The following is a 25,089-nucleotide window of genomic DNA, read 5'->3' as shown; positions in this document are numbered from 1 at the left end:
CGCGCGGGAGAGATGGGCGCCGCGGCCTGGGACAATGCGCGTGCGCTACTCCGGCGGCCGTGCGGGGCTGGCAGGCACTTGGGTTACCCGGCCGGTGGAGTCCGGGCCTCCCGGACTGTACTTGCAGCCGGTCATGGCCGGAAGTGCCGGGGACTTGTTGCGGGGGCGAGGCTTGATAGGGGGAGGGACCCCGCCGCCTGGATTGGGCTGACCGGAAACGGCGGCCCATGGTCAGTCTAGGCCCTAGTTCTCCCATGTCCTCTCCTTCCTCAAGTCAAGTCTCCTGGCCCGTTGCTGCCTCGGGCACCGCGTGCTGGCCTTTGATCCAGCGGGTAATTACGGGATGCAGGTGGCGGGAGGCTCATTCATCTCTTTCCTCCGCGCGTGCAGACCGGCGGCAGGAAACACGTCCTGGGAGGGGAAGCGCCAGGCCAAGGTCAGCACCGTGTGGATCGTACTGGGCCGCCTGGACTGTTGCCTTCCTCCCCAGGGCGGACTCAGGGCTGGGTCCAGCGCGGAGCCCCGCCCCTCAACAGCCCTCCCGCCTCCACCCCCAGTCTGTACAGGAGTAGGTCATACGGTGACCCCCAAATCCCGGGCATGAGTGCCCCAGCACTTGTAAAAGGTCAGTCGGAAAAGTGATCCATAGACGAAGAAGTGAATGGAGAGCGAACCGACACTTGTCTTAACACCGGGATAGGGAAATGATCAAGAAGTAGGGATGGAATGTAGAAGCTCAGGGCCTTATTAAAAAGGCAGCGACTTGGTGGGTTCCCCCAACCCCATAATTTCTGATTCAGGGTCCATGTTGGACATTGTTGAGGATGTCGCTGAGATCTGGCCTCTGCTCTGGGGAAAGCATAAGTGGGCTTTAAGCCTCTTGGGTCAAGTGCAGTTAACTTTCCCTTCCTGCTTCTCTGGAGTCACTGAGTGCTGTGCTGCCATGGCCCAGAGAACTTTCACATCAGATTCTGACTTGGCTTATCTCATATATTCTCCATCTGAGCTGAGGATGGGATGAGAAGGGTTTATCCTCAGGCTTGGCCCATGGTGAAATTCAAGAATGATTTGCAGCCAGTGGGAATAGTCCCCACAAGCTCTGAAGCTCAATTCCTTGCTTCAGCTTCCTAAGTTTTCTGCAGCCATTCCCCGCTAGGACACAGTGGAGGTGTTAACAGTGATACACCCAGAGCAAGGGTTTTCATACTTTGCTTTCAGGCAAAAGTTCAAAAAGTCTCTGAAGCCAGCTCCTGATTCCCAGTCTTGGCTCGGGTACAGTTCTGTGACCTTGCATGTGTCACTTCCCTTTTCCCAGGCTGTTTCCACCTCAGTCTACTTAATGGTTATATAGTTACAGTTCCCTGAATATACCCAGTCCAGCGAGACTACAAACTCAGCTAACCCCAGGACGTTGAATTGCACTGGTGGGATGTGGGTTGGAGGGCTGTTCTCAAGCTTTCCATGGGCCAGGCCTGCTGGTGATGACACTGGCCAACTTGAAAGGATCTTGTAGGTTTCTTTTTCTTCTTCTTCTTCTTCTTCTTCTTCTTCTTCTTCTTCTTCTTCTTCTTCTTCTTTCTTCTTTCTTCTTTCTTCTTTCTTCTTTCTTCTTTCTTCTTTCTTCTTTCTTCTTCTTTTTTTTTTCCAGTAGCTCAGGATATGCCAGAGTGTCCATGAGAGTTCTGGGCCCTACAGGGCATGGGTGCTGAGTCTTGGACAAGGGGACCCCTGGGACTTATAGGAGATGGCAAAATGCATAGCTCAAGGCCATCAGTAACTGTGTAGTGACTAATGGGCACCCATAGCCCTTGTGGGTGCCCAGACACACTTCACAGGTTTCCAAAACCATATTGTCATCCTCTGACAAACTAGGGATGTGCCAGGTGTTGGGCCTCCATATTTAGGAGAGACTGAACATTTGATGACTTGCTTTGAGAGGTTGGCAGGCACCGGATGCAGAGTTCTCTTGAGGCTTTGGGACAGAAGTGGTCACCTTAGTTTTGGCAAGATAGGACAGATGCTTGCTGGTACTTGTGTGCCCTAGGCCCTAGAGTAGCTTCAGGATACAATATGTGTAGGTTCATGAATGCCACCCCTTCTGTTGGAACAGTTCTTTTGGGCGTGGCTGGATCTGGGGTTACAGCCCTCCCTATTCTTAAGTGCTAGCCATTGGGTTGGGTTCCTGGTTCCTTATTCTGTGGGTAAAATGTTAGGAGACTGCATACAGGGCTGCTGGATGGAAGACTTTTAAGACCTGACTGCATTATAGAAGATCTGTAGTAGGATGATTGGAGTAGGATAAGCAGAGTAGGATAAGTGGAGGTGGCTAATACTGGTGACTGGAATGGGTAGTGAGGATTGAGATTATGCCAGCTGTAGTGGAGGCCTCACTAGCCAGCAGGGCTCGTGGAAGCTGAGAGCTGTCATGACCTTGAAGTGGATCCTAGCCCCTGTCCAAGTGGTCTGGGTGACCCTGTTGCCACTGTGTTTTAACTATCCTGTCTCTGCCTTGGCTCTCCCTTTGGGCTCCCAGGACAGTGACTTCTCTCCTATGCCTGGTGGGAAGTGCCTGCCTTACAGGGGATAATGCTGCGGACTAGATACACATCAGATAAAATCTCAGCCTCAAAGCTAATAAGAGCAAGGCTGCTTAGAGCATAGGTTTGTGTTTGTGTGCAGGATCAGCTGGTCAGGGCGGAGTATAGTTCCTGCCCTCCTTTGAGGATTCAGTCTTCTGGAAATTCCTTGTGATGTTTGGGGGAGGGAAACCCATAGGAGCTTAAACTCAGCCAACAGAAGCAGATGTTAATTGGGAGCAATGCCGGTGTCCAGAGAGGAAGTCTGGCCTACCCAAGTTTGACTCTTTGTTTGCTCTGTGGTTGTATGACTTTGTATTAACCACTCAGCTGTCTAGCCCTTGGCTTTCTCATCTCTGAAACAGGTATAGCAGTGATAGTGTGTAAGAAATGCTTCCTCGAATTGAATTGAATTGAATTGAAGGTGCCTGCCTGCAGGTTTCTTGTTCAATACTGGGTGTGTGTCACAATTTACTACTGGCATGGGGTGAGATGAGGCACCTTGGCCAGGTCACATGGTTGGTCATCAGTAAGGGTAGATTCTTACCCTGGCAGCTTGCCTGTAGGGATTGTCCTCTGGCCTTTCTCCCTGGCAGTTCAGGGGCTCAGGATCCAAGCTTATGCACTTATAGCACCACGTACCCCACAGCTTAGGGTTTAATCTGTGCTTGGTGAATGTGATCTGTACTGTTGGCTAAGGAAGACAGCTGCAGCAGAGGGAAGGGAGGAGTTGGGAAGGCTTCCCAAGGGAGGAACTTTAGATACTGGGACTTGGCACATGGGCATGTTACCTCAGCAGATCTAGAGAGGTATAAGGCCAGGGGGTATCTACACACCTAGAAAACAGCCCAGCCAGAGAGTGGGCCTGAGATGTCCCTGTAATGCAAAATGTCATGTAGTATTTTAGAGGGTTTTAGGTTCACAGAAAAGTTGAGCAGGAGGCACTGTTCCCTTATGTCCCTTCCACTAATCCCAGGCTCTGGGTTGGATACTGTTGGTTTCCCATTTTACCTCCATCCTTGGTTAGCTTGCTGTTATCAGTAAATCCTTATGGACATTGTAATCATCCAGCATACAGTGTACTCTTGAAGAGGGTTTTGCTTTTGGCAGTTTTCAGTTACTTTCCACTCGTTAAGAATTCAGGTGCTCAGGAGTGAGTCTGAAGATCTGCAGACACATTTGAGGCTGAGAGCTAGTGCTCAAATCCAGGTTTGAGTTGGCTTCTGCTTCCTGGCTGTGTTTGGCCAGGAACGAGCAGGATGCTCCCTCAGGGACTGCTCTAGCTGAGTGCCAGGTGTGCCACAGCTAGAGCTTAATCCACAGTGGATTAAGAATCTAGAAGGCTCTCCTGGGGTAGGTGAAGCCAAAGCTTTTCTCTATCCTGACCATGTTTACTTCATTTCTTTGCCAAACAGGCCTTGCTAGCCTTGGTTGACAGTGACCATACTCTCCTGAAGGGACTAGAACTCACAGGAAGTGGGTGTGCTAGACCAGTTAGGAGTCAGAGGATCTCATCCACCAAAACGCTGGAGGGGGGACCAGGAGGACCAGGAATTGGCTCCATGCCATGTCTAAATACAGCCTCAGATATGGATAGGTGCAGATGTTATTCTCAAAGTGTGATTACCAAAATTGTATGAGATGGAGTAGTCCCTACAAGCTCACTCTTGTGGAACAAATCAAGAGCTCAGTGATGGCAAACACTGGGATGCCTCTGCTGGATGGTGAGGTCTTGCCTGAGGACTGAGGAGATGAAGGCTCAGCTTTGGTCTGGTGCTGGATGTAGGATTTGGTTAAAGAGGGAGTTGAAAGGCCTGGAGTGAGGGGAAAGGCCACACACAGACAAGGGAAGGCAGAAGGGATCTGCTAGGGAAAGCAGAGTGGTTGCTCCAAGTAGCATCCTAATAAAGGACAGCAGGACAGTGGGCTGAGAGGCTAGCTAAAATGGCCATTTATGTAACATATTCTGGAATGATAAGTACCCTTAGTGTTTGCCCTCAGAGATCCCAGAAGGAAATAGAAGGATGATAGAGAGAGTACAAAGCTGGCATGTGATAGGAGGTGGGTCCTGGACACAGGAAGAGGAAATACTAGAGTCAGCCCTTGAGAGGGGAGGAGGAGCAGGCAGCTAGAAAATCAGGGGCAGGATTCTCCAGAGTGGAGTGGGGGTAGGCAGTGAGATTGGGGGTCTGGAAGATGGGAGTATGTAAAGCCAAGGCCACACTGGGGTCCTTTGAGATCTAGAGTGAGTTTTGGTTTTGTGGCTAGTGGGGTGTGTGATGGGGCTTGTTTAGGCATGATAGTGTTTCTTGCCCATGGCAGTTTTACTGAATTAGGGGATCCCTTCCATAATATAAATTCACTCACTAAAAGCACAATCTGATGGCTTTTGCCATGTTTACTGCATTTTGTGTTTGTTACAAGAGATTTTAGAAAATTTCCCCCTGCCCCAGCCCTAGGAGCCATTGTATTTTCTCTATGACAGTGATTCTCAATCTTCTAATGCTGGGACCCTTTAGTATAGTTCCTCATGTTGTGGTGACCCCTAACCATAAAAAGTTATGTTCATGCCTAATTTATAACTAATTTTGCTCCTGTTAATTAGTTGTTAGGTAAATATCTGATATGCAGGATATCTGATATGTGACCCCCAACGGGGGTCTCACTGTACAGGTTGCTCTGTGGATTTGTTTATTTTAGCTGTCTTTGATAGAGTTGAGCAGTATATGTTTTCCTGAATTTGGCTTGCTTTACAAGCAGAAAGCCTTGGAGGTTCAACTTTGTACTCTGTGTGTTTTTGTGGCCATGTGCTGTGCTTCACATGTTGGCCACTTGTATTGGCCTTTTGGGTTTACAGCTTCCCCGAACATTCACATCTAGAGTTCCATGTAGCAGAATTTTTTTCCTTCCTTTCCTTCCACTGCTCTAGAGCGTAGACTAGTAAATGGCTGCATTGATGGGTGATGGTTTGTGTAACCTGAAGGGACTGCCAGGTGTTTTCCGAAGCAGGTGCACCACTTTGCCCTCTCTGCAGCCAAGCTAGAGGCTTCTTTTCTCGCCATCCTCACCAGCACTTTCATGACGCTGGACTGTAGTATGAAGTGGAGCCTCTCTGTGTTTCTGCTTGAATTTACCTATGGCAGCATCATTTCATGTGCTCACTGGCCATCTGGATATTCTTGAAGAAAAAGTTATTCAGATATTTTGCCTGGGGTGGGATTTGTGTATGGTCTGTGTTTCTGCTCATTCGTGTAAATGCTTATGCGTGTGAGCACGTGTGGAGGTTGACTTCAGTCACTTCTCTATTTTAAAGATTTATTTACTCATCTACTTAACATGTATGATATGTACCTGTTTATGTGTGCCATGTATATGCAAGTACTTGAGGCCAGAAGAGGGCATTTGGTCCTCTCTCTGGAACTGGAGTTACAGGCACTTGTGAACTGCTATGTGGGTGCTGAGAACCAAATCCAGATCCTTATTCACAGAGCATCTCTCCAGCCTCTTTACCCTGTTTTTTGAGTTGGGGGGTCTCATAGAGCCTGGAGCTCACCCTTTGGGTAGATTATTTAGTTGATTTTGCAAGCTCCCCTCCTCAAACAGGCCTGGCTGTTCCTCCTGGCCCTGGGGTTACAGCTCTGTACTTGGTCCTCAAGCTTGTACTGAGCTATCTGCCTCAGCTTGTTTGCCCAGTTTTTTATTTGCATTATTTGAACTGAGTAATTTTTTTTTTTTTTACAAAGATTAAGGTCATGGAGTGGAGAGGGATATTGAGAGGCTTAGTCTAGATCCAGAACTGGGGTGCCAGTAAGGGGAAGCACCTAGAAGCAGGTCCTGGGGTGGGCAGATGGAGGGAGGAAAGAGAACAGGAGGCAATGGCTTGGTGGGGGCCTTTGAGAAAGGGGGAGATGAAGTCCTTGCTGGTGAAGCAGGGACGTGGGTGTGGGTAGAGGGTGCTTGAGACTCAGAAGTAGAGGGGGCCACTTGGTGACAGTGAAGTCAGAGAGGGTGTTTGTTAATGAGAACCAGTAGAGAACAGGTGGCCTGGAGATGGCTGGTTGGTAAGGAAGGAGATGCTTTGGCATGTCACCACTCCTGCTTGCTGGTGGGAGGAGGGAAATGAGGCATACCAGGCTGGAAGACAGAAGCAAGTGAGTGTTAAGAGGATGAGGGGCAGGAGGGACTACTGCATCCAGGCCCATCAGTCAGGGGGGGAAGAGGAGAAGCAAGATTGGCAGCAGAAGAAAGCAAGGGGATAATTGGTGGGCAGGCATCCAGAGGGGGTGGGGGGGTGGTGGTGGATGGGACCTAATAACAACAATAATAACAATAATTTGTCTGGGCTTAATAGCTCTGTCAGATCCATGTGCTAATTGGATTGCTTAAGGGCCCTGCTGGGACTGGTAGGGGCTGAGGGAGGGTGCCCTTTCTTTTACCTCTGCAAGGTGGAGGTCAGAGCTGGGTGAGCATCTGCAGAGGCTGGAGGTGCTGGCTGAGAAGGGAGAGGAGGAAAGGAGAGGGTGGTATGTACCTCCAGGGTTCCAGTTCAGAAGGTGCCTAGCATTATGTCACCTGGACTGTCTTTTATTTCTGCAGAGATTCTGGACACTGAACCTAGAGGATCACACCTAGGTCCTCTGTCACATGCTAGGCATGAGCTCTGCCACTGAACATTCTTGCACATCTTGGAATTTTCTTGTGCTCAGGATGGGGCCCTTCTCTGTGGAGCTGTCATAAGACCAAGGAGCTGGATTGGGACTCCTAAGACTCCCCTGGTTCCTCTGTGCCTCCCCTGCAGATACAACATCTGTTCCCACGCTGTGAGATCTTGGGTGGGCCCCATACTTCAAGAACTTGAACAAGAGGGCCAGTAGTTTAAGAATGGGTGGATGAATACATGGGAGGACTGGGTATCCTTTTTGAATCCTTTCCAATAATATGAATCCCTGATTCATTCCCATAAGCTTGCTTCCACTGAAGGCTTCACACGGTGCTGTGAAACATCTGGATAGAATACAGCCTAGGCCTTAAGAGCTTTTACTTGCTCAGGGTCACAGTGTGCAGCTGTGGTAACATGGGTTGAGCTTCCAAGCTGGGATTTTCCAGGTGAAGAGAGGTGTGTGCCTCTGCCTGGTATCAGGCCTGCTCTCTGCTTGTTTGCTTAAGTTGACCAGGTGTTGTCAGCTTCTGTAGAACTCTGTCCTGCTCTAGACTGCCACCTACAGTCCTACAGCTCTGCTACCTAGAGGAGGCAGAAGAGGGGTACCTTTGAGGCTTGGTGAAGATCTGCCTACACCCCACAGATAAACCCAGGTTCCTGTGTTGTGTGGCTTGCTGCACCTCTTTGCCAGTTTGTTGACAGGGGCCTGGGGCAAAGGAAAAGGTTATGCAACAAGGCAGAAAGAACAGAATGCCTACCCTTTCTAAATTGAAAATTTCAGGGCACTTTGTATGTGTTTGTGGAGAACAGACATTGATAGCAAGTCTTAGTTATTTTCTTCTCCTTTTTTTTTTTTTATTCCGAGACAGGGTTTCTCTGTATAGTCCTGGCTGTCTTGGAACTCACTCTGTAGACCAGACTGGTCTCGAACTCAGAAATCTGCCTGCCTCTGCCTCCCAAGCACTAGGATTAAAGGTGTGCGCCACCACTGTCCGGCTATTTTCTTCCTTTTTAAAACTGTTGTTGATTGTAGCTCTCCATTTTGCTAGACTGCCTGGTCAGCAAGCCCCAGGAAACCCTGGGTCTCTACTCTCCAGAAGCGGGGTATGGGTATTCTGCCATATCCAGCTTTTACATGGGTGCTGGGGACTGGACTTCGGTCTTTCTGCTGTGTAACAGGCCTTTTGAGGCTGAGTTTTTCATCTCCCCAGCCCCTTCCAGGACATTTTATATGGTATTTCACCCGTGGGACAGGAGTCAACCCTTCCTGTATCCTGGACCCAGCAGTGTAGTGGACTTGTGTGCTCCCTTGGTTCAGAGGAACTTACGAAATAATCAACAACAGCAGCACATGGCCTGTACATAAGCTAGGCTGCCTCCTGTTGGCTGTGCTCCCAACCCATGGCTTTTCCTCATGACTCCCGCAGTCTTTGGCTTTGAAAGCTGCCCTTATTTTGCATTTCTTACTCATTGACGTTAGAAGTCAACTAAACTTTTCCTCTAATTGGCCAGATAGTGCAAACCTAAATTGTCATTCATATAGGTGACTCGGAACATTTGAAATGTGACCATTTGAAGGGAGACACGATGGTGTCAGTAGGAAGAATTTGGTCAGGCTAGCAAACCTTTTCCAGTCAGTCCAGGTTAGGCTCTGCATCCGGGCCTGTAACCCTGCCAGCTCTCTTTGGGGCATTAGTTTCCTTGGGGGTTGCTTCACTGCCTGGTCAGTATAGTAAGGCTTCCTGGTTTTTGGGAAAGGCTGTTCTCCTTTGACCACTGAAGGCATTCTGCAGGGGTGAGGTGAGTAGAATACAGGCAGGCTTAGCACCACCCCCCACCCCCGTGTCCCTCACCCTCCTTCCTGTAGGAAGTTGAAGTTGGATGGAGCCGGGAATTCCCAGCTGCTTGAGCTTTTTAAAGTGAGAACACAGTATCACACGTAACAACCCTCTCTTCCATCTCTTTGACTCCCAGCAGTACCTGCAGCTCAAGTCCTATCCTTCCTTCCCCCACTTAGGTACTTGTATACATAAGTTTACTTTCTATTAACGGTATTTGTGTGCTGAAAATGTGCTGGTGTTTTGTTATTATTATTTCCCCCTGAGACATAGTTCTCTGTGTAACAGCTTGGGCTGCTCTGGAACTCACGCCATAGCCCAGGCTGGCCTTGAACTCAGATTTGCCTGCCTCTGCCTCCCTAATGCTGGGATTAAAAGCATGTGCCACCACTGTAACCCAAGCACACAGTTGGGTGGTGTATTAGTATATTCAGAGTTGCATAGCAATCACTGCTGTCTAGTCCTGAAGGTTTCCATTTCCTGTTAGGAAGCCCGTACTTCTTCATGGTCACTGCCACTTCTGTCCTTGCACTGCAGCCACTCACTAGTCTGCTTGTCTGTGGACTTGTCTAGAGAGTCCATACCCATGGACCCCAACACCATGTGACCCTGGTCTTAGTGCCCTTGAGTAGTTCACTCACACAGAATCTTATACCATGTGACTGGGTTTATTTGATCCTGAGCTTAGTGATCTTGGGCAGTTCATACACAGGAACCTATTCCTGGTAACCCTGGGCTCTGTGATGTTAGGCAATTTGTGCACATGGAGCCATACACCATGTGACTCCTGGCTTGGTGACTTTTGGCGTTTCATGTAACCATGTTGCTCTGGACTTAATGACCTCGGGAAGTCCATGCATATGGAATAATAGGCTTAGTTCTTACTTCTTTCTCTAGCATTTGGTGTCTGCCCTCTAGCTGCCACACACAGCACTGCATGCCTGTCCACTCATGATGTTGTGCAGATGGGTGTTTGGGTGTAGGCTAAGAATGATCTATAAGGTTACTTGGTAACTGCTTGCTGCTTGAGAAATGCTCTGTTTTCCAGATCAACGGTGCCATCTGACATTTTCCCAGTGTGCTTTCCCAAGTTCTCTTTGTGGAGTTCTCTTGTTTGTTTCACTTTTAAAACAAGATTTCATGTAACCCAGTGGTTTTGGATTCATTGTGTAGTTGAGGTGTCTCCTGCCTCTACTTCTCAGGTACTGGTATTAACAGGTGTGCACCACTACATCTAGCTTCTTTTGGAGTTTTGATGTTCATGGTGTGCCACCGGGGGTCTGGCAGTGTTGGGTCTTATGTAGGGGAGACAGAACTTCCTCCTTCCTAGAGTTCACTGCTGTGTCTGAGGAAAAAGCTGCATAAAGCAAATTGACTAGAAGAAAGTTCAGGTGTCCCCTTACATGTGTAGGTATCTTGTGAAAGCAGGGCCCTGTGGGTGATTGGGCCTGGTGTTTATTCTGTGCTGGTGACTAGAGGTTTGTTTTTTTTTTTTTTGTTTGTTTGTTTTTTTTTTGTTTTTCAAGACAGGGTTTCTTTGTGTAACCCTGGCTGTCCTGGAACTCACTCTGTAGACCAGGCTGGCTTCTAACCCAGAAATCTGCCTGCCTCTGCCTCCCAGGTGCTGGGATTAAAGGCGTGCACCACGACTGCCCCAACGACTAGCATTTTTATTATGGAGTGTGGATGGGGAGGATTGTTTGTGCAGAGGTCCCTTGCCCTTGGCTCTTGTCTCTGATAAGATAGTTTATTCCCCCAGAACAGGGAGGCCATGTCTCACGAGGAAGCTATGCTTTGGCTTTCAGGAAGAAAAGGGAGTCATTCCTGTTTCTACAGACCTTGAGCTGAAATCATCCCTTGCCTGATGGTATGTTCTGATGGGGTTCTACCATTTTGTCAGCTTTTGTCCACACAATTGCCTGTTCCGTTATTTAGTCCTTAAGGTTGTCTGATGAAGAAAATGAGTAGAATGGAAGAGACTTAGACTCAACTTCTATGAACAGAAGGACCCTGTGGGTGTCATACCAATATGACTCATGACTGCCTTACGCTCCCGCCCCACAACCCCTATACATTCACATGGTCGTTGTGGAATATAGACTCCTGTGGTTTGCTAACATCTTGTCTAGCCTCCTGGTTTTCCCCCTTTAAACCTTGCCGTTTTCTCTCCCAGTAGCTTCTGGAAAGATAATCATGTGGCAGTTCTATAAGCCTTTGCATGCAGCTCTTGCACCACATAGCCACCTTGTGCACATTCACACATTCATTGTTCAGACCTAGCTGCAGCAACTGGAGACTACTTGGGTCTGTTTTTTCGTGTGGTTCTTCCTCCTGGGGCAGGACCAAGTACTGGGATTCATTGAGTTTTGTCTTTTAAGCTTCTCCTTGGCCCACTTTCATTCATCTGTGTTTTCATTCATACCATTGTTCTCTGGATCACTTGGGCTGCCTGGCGATGCTGTGGGTGTTGGAGGTTCCCAGCGGTAGTGCTGGTCTAGGAATAGATGTCTAAGGACAGACAACTTGGTACAACATGAAGGGGCACTAGTATTGAGGAGGGTAAAGGGTGGATAGACAGGCCTTTTGAGGAGGTGACTCTCACCTTAAACATATTCTGGCAGAGACAGCTGTCATCACCTCTTTAAAGGCTTTCAGGAGCCAGGAGGAACACAGCTGAGGGGGGCCAGGTAGATGGGCTGGTAGGGAACCTGTGGTTCAGGGAGTTCCCGAGGGCTGGCCTAGAAGACCCATATGCTAGTTACTATTGCCTTGTGGATCAGGCTTGTCCAGCTCTGCTGCCTGCAGTTGGCTCGGGCTGTAAATGTAGGCAGCAAGTCAGTCCACAATGTCTGATACAGGAGGTATAGGCTTTCTGTGTCTGAAATTATTTTCTTTTTTTGGGGGGGGGTAGTCCTGTTCGAAACAGGGTTTCTCCGTGTAACAGAGCCCTTGGCTGTCCTGGACTCATTTTGTAGACCAGGCTTGCCTAGAACTCAAATCACCCTGCCTCTGCTTACCAAGTGCTGGGATTTAAAGGCGTGTACTACCATGCCTGGCCCTTGAAATTTCTTTTTGTTGCTCGTATTTTGATGTAGAAATAGACAGTCTTCTGACACTGCTCTCCTAGTTATACTTGAGCGCCCTCATTTAAAGAGTCCTTTAGTTGGGTGTTGTAGCTATAAAGGCATGTGGGCCTCTTCCAGCAAGTGTCAGATCTGCATGGTTGTGTTGAAACCCCCCACACCTCTGTCTTCCACTTTGTCCATGACGAAACTGAGTCATGGAATTGTTTTGCTTGTTTCTAGCTGGGGAGGGGGTTGCTGGGCAGGGTTCTGGGAGGGTGGCTGTGGCCTGTGCAGCAAATGGGGGCTAAGCTATATCTCGAGACTGGGGGCTGTCTTGGTGCAGGCTCCTGTCTGCTGGGCGACTGCCTGCTTTGGAGAGTTCCTTGTTCTGTTCAGCACCCGTAATCTCTGTCTCCCTGTCTTGTACCTTTTCAACAGGGACCCAGATATGGAGCTTCGGGAAGAAGCTTGGTCTCCGGGGCCATTGGATTCTGAGGACCAGCAGATGGCCAGTCATGAGAACCCAGGTGAGGTGGCCTCGGTGGTCCCTCAACCAACCCCACTGCTTTCCCACCAGGCCAGGGAACCATCCTTTGTGACTCTGGGGTGCCTGGACTCCTGCCCCATGCCCTCCAAGAGCCACACACTCCCAGCTTAGAATGAGAGGCTGGTGTTTAGGTCCCTAAGGGTCCTTTCAGTAGGAGCACCCAGACGCTTGGAGCCACCTTTTGTCTCATCTGCCGCTAGCTGTTGTTGAGCTCCCTTTTTGTGCCCCATATCCCACTCTGGTTCCAAAAGTACCGTGTCTGCTTCGTGGTTGTTCCTCACATGGGTGGGCTTCCCAACCCAGGGTCTGGAAGTTGTAATGAATGAGGGAAGGGCTAGGAAGGGGAATCTGAGGTCACATGGTAAGATTTGGGAAGGGTGGACTGGGCTAAATATGAATTTATTCACTTTTAAAGTGTTGGCAACATGTATTCTGTTTGTTTAATAAAGCATTATTTGGGTTGAAAAGCTCACCTGTGGGTTATGTGGAGCCCAGGTTTGTTGGGTAAGACCCATCCTGGCCCACCAACACCCTCCTCCCTCTCCCTGGTGATTCCAGCCTGATGACAAGAAAGCTCATGAGAAGGCACAGTGGGCCAAGTTGTGTGTCTGACGGCATTGGCTTCCTCCATGTTAATAAATTGGTGTTTACAACACATTGCTTCAGTGTTCCTTAGACTTTGCTGTCATGGCCCAAGGTTGTTGTCACCTTCACCTGTACACTGCCACATACCCATCTGTGTGGGGTTGCAATAAAGAGTTTGGCACAATCTTGACAACTCGAAGCTCACGCCGACCTGAGGTTCCACTTCTGTCTCACCACCAGGGTGTGTGAACTCTACTTGGGCAGACAAAACCCAGGAGGCTATGCTGCATTTTGCCCTACCGCCATCAGCTCTTTGGGCATGTGGGAAGTGCTGATACACCACTCATGGGTGAAAGAACGCAGCCTAAGATGGAGGCCCCAGCAGCCTAAGATGGAGGCCCCAGCCAGAATGAGAAACAAGGCAGGCTGAGACTGAGGTGTCAGGTGCTCCAAAACTCCCAGCTGGGAACCTTGTGGAGAACTGGAGTGCTCCCAAGCCTGCTTCGCCCCCACATCCTCCCAGGCCTTCAAGGACGAGCCTGGGACTAGGGGTGGGGGTGTGGGGCGTGATAACTCTGGCTTAGCTCGAGTATTCAGGAGTGCTGAGGGGCCTTCTGTGGGAGACTTGGGACAAAGGCTTCCCCACAGCCCCCACAGTGGTTCTTGATGAGAGAGACAGTCCTTGATTCTAAACTGTTTATTGATTGTTCAACATGGAGAATAGGTATATACAACTTCCTCAGGGTGGATCAGAGATTAAATATCTTTTGCAGGAAGGAATGCCCCAGAAGAGAAGCTTATTGGCTAAACCCTCGGAGGCCATCTAGATTCACCATTAGCATGGTGAACTCTGTGCTCTGTGTTACATTACCAGGGGTCATGTTCTTTATGTGGGGAATTGTGGTCGGGAGTAGGTGAAATGCCTACAGTCCTCAGGTGGGTGCGGGCTTTCTGAACCCATTCGACTTTACCAAGTTTCCTAGCATGGTCCACTGCCCAACACCAACTGTCCTAGTTTCCTGTCTGTTGCCATGCTAAAATAACAACGTAAAATAACTTAGGGGAGAAGGGGCTTGTCTGAACTTTTAATTCCAGGTTCATCATGCCGTGAAGTCACGGGTAGGGGCTTGAAACAGCTAGTTACAGCAAGCACATCCACATTTGAGAGCAGAGGGAAATAAATGCATGTTTGCTAGTTTGGGCCCAGTTTGATTTCTTTCCATTTTATTTTATTTTTATTTTTTAAATCCTTTTCCTATTTCTCTCTCTCTCTCTCTCTCTCTCTCTCTCTCTCTCTCTCTTTCTTCCTTCCTTTCCTTCCTTCTTTCTTTCTTATTTATTTAATGTGAGTACACTGTAGCTGTCTTCAGACACACCAGGAAGAGGGCATCGGATCCCCATTACAGATGGTTGTGAGACACCATGTGTGTGGTTGCTGGGAATTGAATTCAGGACCTCTGGAGCTGCTGAGCCATCTCTCCAGCCTGATTTCTTTCCATTTTTAACAGTTTAATTTTTCCTGATTAGGGGAATGATCCTTACAGTGGGGCTGGCTCTTCCCACATCAGTAAACTGATGACAGTTCCCACAGACATATCCACAGGACATCTTGGTGTAGACAACATTCTATGAGACTGTCCAGGTTATTCTGGGTTGTGTCAGGTTCACAGAGCTGTCCCTAGGCTCTGCCTCGTTCAAGTGCTGGCCTGTTTATCACACTCTGACTAGGCACTAATATGGCTTTCAGTAAGCACTGGCTCTGCACAGTGGAAGCCATGTTGTCAAATTGGCAGAGGATTAGATTGCAGGGTTTTAGAATTCCTTTTGTTTTGTTTTGTTTTTGACTCTTGAATTTGCACATTTCTGAGAAGCCTGTTCAACCCTGAGAGGCTAATGCTGCTGCCAAGAATGAATGACACTTTTAGTGTGTCCTGTCATCATTGTGAGACTCCATGTTGGTCATCTTACTGAGAGTGCACAAAGCCTTGGAAGATCAGGCTGCCTGTTGTTGCTCAGCTTTACTTTTGAATGGATATTGGTGGTGGGGAAAATGGAATTGGGGCCGGCCGAGGCTGAGCAGCTTGCCTAGGGATGGGGTGCAGAGATGAACTAGGTCTCCCTTGGGCAGAAGCAGTTCCATAGTCAAATCTCTTAGGCACCTTTTCTCCTGGTTGCTCCAGCTGCCATGTGAAATGGACAGTGGCCATGGTCAAAGAGACCCTTCCAGACTGTCTTGGTCCTTGGCTCTGCAACAGGTTATTCAGAAAGAAAAATAGAATAGTCCCATAAGAAAATGGCTTTCAGGTGGTGGTTGGTAGTCTCCTACTGGGTGATGAGGAGGCTCTGTCCTCCATGTAGAACGTAGCACCTACCATGCTATGCACCTATACCAGGGAGAGCTCACTTCAAAACTGTAGAATGGCTCTTGAATACAGCAGCACATAGCCAAACCCCAAATCCAAAGCCCTTAGACTACACTGACAATTATCAGGCCTTGAGCATGCTTGCTAGCTCTAGCAGATAGCAGATGGGATAATCACCTCAGTCTGGATAGGTTGGGGTGGCCAAAAGGAAGGAAGCAGAAGAGATGATCCTTAGGTATTCATCTGGGACGCTTGGGGGTGGGGGCAGGGACAGGGACACACTCAAACTCAGATAAAGTAGTTGTTTTGTGCAGAACCCTGTGGGACATGAGAGGACAGGGAGGCCAATGCCTGGAGCAGCCTGGGTTCTTGAACCAGCTAGGTCCAGCCCTGCAGAACACAGCCTACAGAGCGAGCCTGCTGGTCCCTGTCATTGTGAGTGGGGTGGGAGAGAATGTCTAATGGTAATAGAATGGCAGATGGCCATTGGTGCCATTGCAGTATGAAACAGCCAAGTCCATCCAATTGCCTCATGGGCCAGGACACCTGCCTGTACACTAGAAAAGAAAGGACAGCCTCTTATAGGTAACCAGGAATACTTCCCCATCCCAGAGGTCTGGTTTGCTTAGATATGCCGAGAGAGAACATGGCATGTAAGAAAAACATGACACAGAACTCATGAATGGAGCAAACTCAGCAAAGATTAAGAGTCTAAATCCAACCCATCTCAGAATGAAAAGACTAAAAGGAAGTCAAGTGAATAAGCACATTGCTCCCCAAATACTAAAGGTGATGAGTCTAAGAGCATGAACAACTCATCTTCTAGAAGAACCACCTGCAACTCCAGCTTCAGAGGTCTGATACTGGGCTCTGGGCATCTGTACTTCCCTCCCCCATAATACATATTTTTAAAATGTGAAAGTGGGATAATTGTAAGGTGAAAATGATTTTTCACCTATTTTTGTTTTTTGGTTTTTGAGACAGGCTTTTTCTGTGTAGCCCTGGCTGTCTTGGAACTTGCTCTGTAGACCAGGCAGGCCTCGAACTCAGATCCACCTGCCTCTGACTGCTGAGATTAAACACATGTACCACCACCACCCAGCAAAAAGGAAAAATTTAAAAGATGCAAATAGAGTAGAGAGTATTGGATTTAGGCAGAGAAAGTGTGATAAACATTAGACTGAATCCCTGACACATCTAAAGCAAAGGAATAGAATACATGGTAAAACTAATTCATGGGCTGGAAGGATGGCTCAGTGGTTAAGAGTGCTTGCTGCTCTTGCTGAGGACCCAGGTTCCATTCTCAGCACCCATGTCTGGCAGCTCACAGCTGCGGGTAACTAGCTCCAGGCAATCCAGTGCCTTCTGGCCTCTTGGTTACCCATATACTTGTGGTATTCATTTATACAGATGCACATGCAAATATAGGTACATCCTAAAACTTTATTCAAGTGAGGAGCCCTGACTTGCAATAGAGCTGTTGAGAGAACAAGTCACAAACACTGAGAGGAACTATAAAGAGCTGGGGGCTGGGGTATGGCTCAGTTGCAGCACACTTGTGTAGCATGCCCAGGGCCCTGTGTATAATCCCACCTGCTATAAAACCAAAACCCAGCTTCCTGGCAGAATGACTTATAAGGAAAAGTAAAGGCAGCTGTTAGATTTCCTGTCAGCAACACTTAAGTCTGACAAAAGCCTAAACTTGACAGTGTGCAGGGTGAGAGGGGTGAGCCAAGCATTTGAAGGGTGTTGACAAGAGCAAGAGCCAGTTAAGTCCCTTGCCGGTGTGCCTTTTCCTGAAAATCTAATGCTGATTGAGCTTTGGACAACCCCAGGGACCAGGGAGAGACAAATAAAAGGTGGCAGTGAGCATGGGCTTCATTGGAACAAAGGACTAGTTGGCCACCCAGAAACTGCCTATGAAGACAACTGTGAAAATGGAAAGAGCCTCCTTCAGGCATTTAGTGTAGCTGTTCTCAGAAGGCACCATGGGTCAATCCTGATTCTGTCATCACAGTGACGAGGTGATGATAGGCAGCATTTCCATGGAGAAGAGGAGGGGACTAAATAGCTTAAACAGAAACCTTTGGTTTCTGAGGATTCATATGGCAATCACTAGTGTGGATTTTTATTTGAAAACAAGACACAGAACAGGCATCTCCTGACTTAGCTTCCTGAGGACTGCTTTGGCAAGCTGTCTTTGGAGGGTCTAGGGCAGGAAGTATATAAGATAAGTGGGACATTATTGAGGGCACCAGAGCCCAGGGAAGACAACAAGCTCTGAGGAGGTACCCACTCACTAGACTTGGGCAGTTTAGCCAAAGTGAATTTTGCTGTTGTACTGAGGATCCGACCTAGAGTCTTGGATAGACATTCTGGATAAGGATCCTACCACAGCACTACATTCCCAGTCCTGCTTCTACTTTTTATTTTGAGACAGAGACTTGCTAAAGTTGGCTTTGAGCTCCTAGCCCAAGCAGGTCTTGAACTTTCAAACCTGCCTCAGCCTCCCAGGTAGCTGGGATTGCAGGTCTGTGTTACTAGGACCAGCCTGCCTTTTGTCTGATATCAGGAAGGGAGAGATTCATTTGGTGAAGAATAAGAACCAAGTTACACTTGAATACTGGGCGCAAATGCTCTGCCTATAACCTCCCAAGAGCTTGACCCTGATGGGGTATCTTGAAATCATTACAACTGCTATCCCACAAAACAAAATAACTGCCCCTTCCGAGTCCATTTAGTCTATGATCTGAACATTGTCCCAAAGTGATACCAGGAACCTTTCTGAGAAAGGACTGGACAGCATCTCAAGACTGCCTTTGGCAAGGGTGGGCTGCCAGTCCAGTGGTCCAAATTCCGTCTCGCTGCTGGGGTATGTGAACTCCGCTCAGGCAGACAAAGCACAGACTACTAGGCTGTGTTTTACCCTACGCCAACATCAGGTGCTGGGTATGCGAGAAGCGCTGATGCACCGCTCAGGTGGGAAAATGCAGCCGAAGATGAGTACCTCAGCCCAGGTGAGAAACAATGCAGGCTGAGGCTGAAACTGAAGCTGGGGTTCCCTAACTCCCGGGTGGGTGTGTCCAGTTGCCACTGGAAGCTGGGTGGAGTGCGGAATGGAGGGGCTCTTGGGAGATGGGGAACTCTGGCTTTGTCTAGCAGCTTATGTCTGGGCGTCTTCTGCAGGAGACTTAGGCAGTGTCACTCTGTAGGATGAAGGCTTCCCCACAGCCCCCACAGTGGTTCTTGATGAGAGAGACAGTCCTTGATTCTAAACTTTATCGATTGTTCACTGTGGAGCACATGTGTATGCAACTCCCTCAGGGTAGACCAGAGATTAAACACCTTTTCAGAAAGGAATGTCCTGGAAGGGAAGGTTATTGGTTAAACCCCCAGGGCCCATCTAGATACCTCATTAGTATGGAGAACTCTGTTCTGTTAACATGACCAGGGGTCACGTTCCTTATATGAGGAGTTGTGGTCACCTGTTCTGGACCAGGAATCTGGTCAGGAGTAGGTGAAATGCCTACAATCCTCAGGTAAGAGGTGTTGGGGCTTCTGAACCCACTCCACCTTACCAGGTTTCCTGGCGTGGTCCACTGCCCCACAGAGGTACTGTGTAGCTAGCAGAGACATATATCCCTGGTTCTAGGGTTTTGAAATTTTATCTTGTGTATAACTGTTTTGCCTGTGTGCATGTATGTATACCACATATTTCCCTGGTGCCTGGGGAGGTCAGAATAGGGTATCAGAACCTCTGGAACAGAGCTTATGGTTATGAGCCACCATGTGGGTGCTGGGACTCAAACTTGAGTCCTCTGCAAGGGCAATAAGTGCCCTTGACCACTGAGCCGTCTCTGAAGACCATACTGAGGTTAAAAAAAAAAAAGTTGGCAGCCCTATCTTTTCTGAGACAGTGTGACCAGGAGAAGCTGACCTCCTAAGCTGACCCTGCTGTCCCCTTGCTAAATGCCTGCAGCAGGACCACTTTGAAACCCCATTGCTCTTTAGAAGCTGCCTTCCTTGGGGGCAAGGTTCTAGTCCACTCAAGCCTCCAGACATCAGCTAGAAAGGAACTTCACCTTTTAAGTCATTAGCTTCCCAGCCACTTAATATCTGCTTCTTTGCAAAACAGGCACACTAAACAGAATAACCAGGCATCTTAGAAAAAGTCAGAGCCTAAGAAAGGGATGTGCCTGACCAAAGCTCTCCTTGCTCCTTATCAGCCTTCTCTAGTTCTTAGACAGCTCTTCCCTAGATTGTCATTTAACACAGCATGCTCCTTCTGCCCCCTGCAGGTCCTTGTGTCTTGAGCTCCCGGACTTCTTGCTGTATTCAGCATTCAGATTCCATGTCATGACTGCAAATACTGTTCAAAGATGCACACAGTACACTGGCACTCTGAGTTTCTAAGCCTTAAAATGTTTTCAGTTATGTCTGTGTGTGCATAGGAGGGTGTGGGGCAAGCATGCCACCATGCGCATGGAAGCCAGAGCAAAGCTTGACTGAATTCAGATAGTCAGGCTTAGGGCAGGCACTTGCTCAGCTGTCTCCCAGGCTCCATTATGACACTTTAGCACATATGCATCACTGTATTTTGTTTTCCCCCACTTCCTCCACCTCCTTTGGGACTGGTCCCTTTCCCCCTCTTTGGTAGTCCTCCTGCTTTCTTCTTCCCCCTCTACTGTCCGGTCCTGTCCTGTCCCCTTTCTACTTTGCTCTCCTATATGTGTCTATATGCGTATTTAAGTAAGTGTGTGTGTGTGTGTGTGTGTGTGTGTGTGTGTGTGTACCAATGCTTGAAAATGTAGATTCTTGTATCAATCTTTACCTAGTAGTTTGAGACAAGGTCTCACAAAAACTCAAGCTCCATGTGTCACTTAGGTTGCCTTGCCAGGGAGCTCCCAGAATCTATTTGTCTTTACCCACCAGGCAGCATTGAAGATTCAGGACTGCACGGCCGTGCCTGGCTTTTACATGGGTGTTGGGGATTTGAACTTGGGATCTTTTGCTTTCACAGTAAGTGAGCTCCATCTCCCCAACCCTATACATTATAACTTCAGCTATTTTTCTGAAGATTTCATTCTTTCTCTCTAAATAAAATTGCATTGTATGTATGCACAACATTTTCTTTATCCATTCTTTTGGGGAAGGGCTTCTAAGCTGGCCTCATTTCTTGGCAGTTGTGATTAACAGTGCAGCAGTAATCACAATTGTGCAGGTATCTCTGCTTTGGCCACTTTGTGCCTACATTTGTTTTCTACTTGAATGATGCTAATTGGCTTTGGCTTAGACTAGTGAGTCTCAGCTTTGAGCACATGGAGCCACCTGGCTGGACTTAACAACAGTACATCTGAAATAGAGGGTTAAAGTGGAAACATGAAGGTCCTAGGGCTTCACTGGGAGAGGCCCCTGGCTACTCTGAAATTGGAACTGCTGTAGATGGGTTGAGTCAGTGACCATTGATGTGACTGTTCAGTAGATCTAGTTGGCCACTGCAAATCTTGGCTTTCTGGTTTCATCACCACGTGCCTAGCACCTGGAACCTGGAATATTTCTTCTGAGGAAAGAAGTATAGCCAGGGCACAGAGCCACATACCATTCTTGGTTTTGATCCAAGAATCTACGGGTACTAAAGAAGATTTGAAGACAGGTAATTGGACTTACAGGGAGAGAAAGAGTGATAAACAGGGTTAGGGTATTCGGAAGAAGGGAGACAGCCATGTTTTGTTTGTTTATTTTTGTTTTTTTGAGACAGAGTTTCTCTGTATAGTCCTGGCTGTCCTGGAACTTACTCTGTAGACCAGGCTGGCCTTGAAGTCAGAGATCCTTCTGCCTCTGCTTCCCGAGTGCTGGGATTAAAGGCGTATGCCACCACTGCCTGGCTGAGTTTCTTTTCAATAGAGCTTGGGAGACAGGAGAAACAGTAGGGACTAGGGCCCAGGGCTTAGCAGCGTCTTGTTCCTTGTGTTGAGGGTGCACACAGGTCCTCTCTAGGATGGTGTGGGAATTAGGTGGAAGCAGCTCTTCACACTAGGACCAACCAAAGACGGAATCTTTAATCTTTGTAGTTATATCCTTGCAGTCAGCTAAGAGTTGCTGTGTGTGGCCTAGAACTCAGGATATCTAGGAAGGGTATAGCAACAGTGTACACTCACCTGTTCCTTCCTTACTTGTTAGGTTGGTTTCAAGCCCTGGTCACTTCATCTTTAGCCCTCCAATCAGTTGTCATGGTCTGTGATCTTTATCCTCTGGTGAATTTATTTTTGATCTAGCCCCAGAAGGCCAGCGCCTGAACATGAGCTCCAGGCTGCTTCAAGAGTTCCCATCTTAACCTTTGACGTAAGCCTCCTTTTGAATTTTCTACAACTCCCCCACTTCCCAATGAGGCCCAGCTGTGGTGGTCTGCAGGCAACATTTTATAGTGGAGCTACAGGGGCATATGAGGTATATATTTACTAAAGGGACTCTGTTTTCTTACCTTGTCTTCATGCGTAGTCATTATCTATTTGGCTTTAGGCTGGCCTCCTTAGGTTTTAAAACTGGATTTTTAAAATTTTTTTATTTTTTAAATATAGAAGGGACCTTGCCTTAAGTTCCCTGTCCTCCAGTCCTGACAGGGAGAAAGGTAGTTTTACATACCTCTGTGGGCATTGAGAAGGGGAGCTATGGACCATTCACATAATTTGTCTCAGAAAGCTGACTTAGATGGTTATGTGTCCCCATTGCAAAGTTCCACCTCCCTAGCATCCCGTCATAAAGAAGCAGGTTGCACAGATGTGGGTTTGACACAGCCTCAAAGTGGCCTACAGTCACTCATTTGCCGGCTTACCTCCAAGGCAGCATTTGAGCACTTGGAGCTGGTGAAAGAGGAAGAGAGTGTCCTAGGGGGCTGTGAGAGCCTGACAAAGAAAAGAGATGTCATCTGGGTGGATTGGCAGGGGATACCTGGTGAGGTCCTGGTCTATGACTGTGGGCCTTGGTTCTGCTGGGAAATGGGGAGGCAGAGGGAGTTTGAGGGGTGGGCAGACCCCTGGAGAGCAGATGCCAGGCAAAGTCCACCCAGGCCTCAAGAGCAGGATGAGTTGGCCTTGGACAGGAGGCACGTGTAGAAAGACTGAGCTACCTTGAGAGGTGGGTGTTTTCAGCTGTCCAGAACAAGGCTCCTGTACTGTAGTTATCCAATGGTGGTGGTGGTGGGGGGCAAAGTCCAACTTAGTTTGTAATAGAGGCTAACTTTGTGGGTGGGCCTTGTATGCCCAGATAGAGGGGCTAGCATACCTCCCAAGCTGGTGTCCCACCCTCTTTGTCCAACTTGTTCCTCCTTTTCTGTTTCCCACCCCACAGTCACAATTGTCCAAATGTGACACTATTACTTCCTAGCCTGCAGGCTTGGCCCTCTATAGCTTTGGTCGGTAGACCTTTATGAGGGCCTGGTAGCCTTAGGCATTGGTCTGCAGGTCCAGAGAAATGCAAGCAGAGAGAACATCCACTCGGAAGAACCAAGTATTAGGGAGTTGGGTTATGAACACAAAATACTTGAAACGCTTTGAGTGGTTGGTGTCCCATAGGATAAGGTGTACTGGATATGCATTGGTACAACCCAGCAGTCTCCCCAGGTTGGAGAAACCCTGAAAGGATGAGCTGCCTTGGGCCACTCACTTAGCTGGAATCCCTTGGCAGCCTGCACATGGGTGTTTCCTTTGGGTCTGCCACCTCTGACTTGCCTCCTTCCCTCTTGCTTTGCAGTGGACATCCTCATCATGGATGACGATGACGTCCCCAGCTGGCCCCCGACCAAGCTGTCCCCACCCCCGTCTGCACCTCCTCCTGGGCCCCCACCCCGGCCGCGGCCGCCAGCACCCTACATCTGCACTGAGTGTGGCAAAAGCTTCAGCCACTGGTCGAAGCTGACGCGGCACCAACGCACGCACACAGGCGAGCGGCCTAACGCCTGTACCGACTGCGGCAAGACCTTCTCGCAAAGCTCGCACCTGGTGCAGCACCGGCGCATCCACACAGGCGAGAAGCCATATGCCTGCTCAGAATGCGGCAAGCGCTTTAGCTGGAGCTCCAACCTCATGCAGCACCAGCGCATCCACACAGGCGAGAAGCCTTATACTTGCCCCGACTGCGGCCGCAGCTTCACACAGAGCAAGAGCCTGGCCAAGCACCGGCGCTCCCACAGTGGTCTAAAGCCTTTCGTGTGCCCACGCTGCGGCCGTGGCTTCAGCCAGCCCAAGAGCCTGGCACGCCACCTGCGGTTGCACCCAGAGCTGTCAGGGCCAGGTGTGGCGGCTAAGGTGCTGGCGGCCAGCGTGCGGCGCGCAAAGGCACCCGAGGAGGCCACAGCAGCGGACGGCGAAATCGCCATCCCAGTGGGCGATGGCGAGGGCATCATCGTGGTGGGCCCGCCAGGGGATGGCGCTGCAGCGGCCGCGGCTCTGGCCGGGGTGGGGACGCGGGCAACAGGGACACGGTCGCGCAGGGCACCGGCGCCCAAGCCGTACGTGTGCATGGAGTGCGGGAAGGGCTTTGGGCATGGGGCCGGGCTGCTGGCCCACCAGCGCGCTCAGCACGGGGATGGGCTGGGGGTAGTGGGTGGTGAGGAACCTGCACACATCTGCGTGGAGTGTGGTGAGGGCTTCGTGCAGGGTGCTGCGCTGCGGAGACACAAGAAGATTCATGCAGTTGGGGCACCTTCAGTCTGCAGCAACTGCGGACAAAGTTTCTATCGGGTGGGCGGAGAGGACGATGGCGAGGACCAGTCTGCTGGTGTGCGGTGTGCGGAGTGTCGGGGTGGGGAGGCCCGGTAGGGACGGGGACGCCCGGGGGGTGGACAGGGCCCCTCGGGCTCAGTGGGTACTACCAGTGAGCAAGACCACGAGGGAGGCCCAGAGAGAACCAGACCGAAAGGAGCAGCAGCCTTGTCTCTCTCCTTCCTTACTCCATGCTGTTCTGGGTGTGAGGGGACCCGCAACTATTGAGGTTCTCAGGACTGCCCACAGCGTCTCTGCTGACCCGCCCTACCACCTGGCGGGCTGGCCCTTTTTAGGTTCCCAGTCTGGGAGTCAGAGACTGAGAGAACTGCAAGGATCAATTGGCACTAGACCCTCAAGGGAAAGACCACTCCCACTAGAGGTGTTGGGCCGTGGTGTCGTAAGGAATGGAGGGAATCCTGGCCTTATGCATCGAGAGGGTCTTCCTTCCCTTTTAGAATTTTCTTTTAATCATACCATTTGACCCCTCCCATCCATTATTTTTTCTGCCCCATGGGTCCTTATCGATTTTCTAGCCCAAGTCGTTCTCCCTCCTGGATTTGCAGTAGCAGAGGCGTGAAGTAGCTTCCTGTTCCCAGCACGGTCTTATTGAGAGGATGGGGTCCTGTGTGTTCCCTGTCCTGGCGGTGGAAGAAGGGATGTGGGGGCAATAAATGGCATTATTCAATTGCCCCA

The 25,089-nt window shown here is 49.3% G+C and overlaps 1 protein-coding gene across 9 annotated transcripts in view; it reads left to right on the top strand.

Moving 5' to 3' along the window:
* Nucleotides 1-25,089, top strand: part of Znf787 (zinc finger protein 787) — a 25,565-nt gene extending 476 nt beyond the window's left edge. The window contains exons 2-5 of one of the 9 annotated variants that reach the window (XM_031385285.1): nt 12,578-12,666; nt 20,567-20,653; nt 21,910-21,976; nt 23,384-25,089. In XM_031385285.1, coding sequence (XP_031241145.1) covers nt 23,398-24,450 — 1,053 coding nt within the window. In that variant the 5' untranslated portion in view covers nt 12,578-12,666; nt 20,567-20,653; nt 21,910-21,976; nt 23,384-23,397 and the 3' untranslated portion in view covers nt 24,451-25,089. The other 8 variants (XM_031385281.1, XM_031385287.1, XM_031385284.1 and 5 more) reach the window with 8 other exon arrangements.

This window comes from Mastomys coucha, unplaced genomic scaffold, assembly GCF_008632895.1.
Source record: "Mastomys coucha isolate ucsf_1 unplaced genomic scaffold, UCSF_Mcou_1 pScaffold21, whole genome shotgun sequence".
In the NCBI taxonomy this organism is placed as follows: Eukaryota; Metazoa; Chordata; class Mammalia; order Rodentia; family Muridae; genus Mastomys; species Mastomys coucha.
The sequence above is the reverse complement of the archived record's forward strand: the minus strand, read 5'-3'. Positions and strand labels throughout refer to the sequence as shown.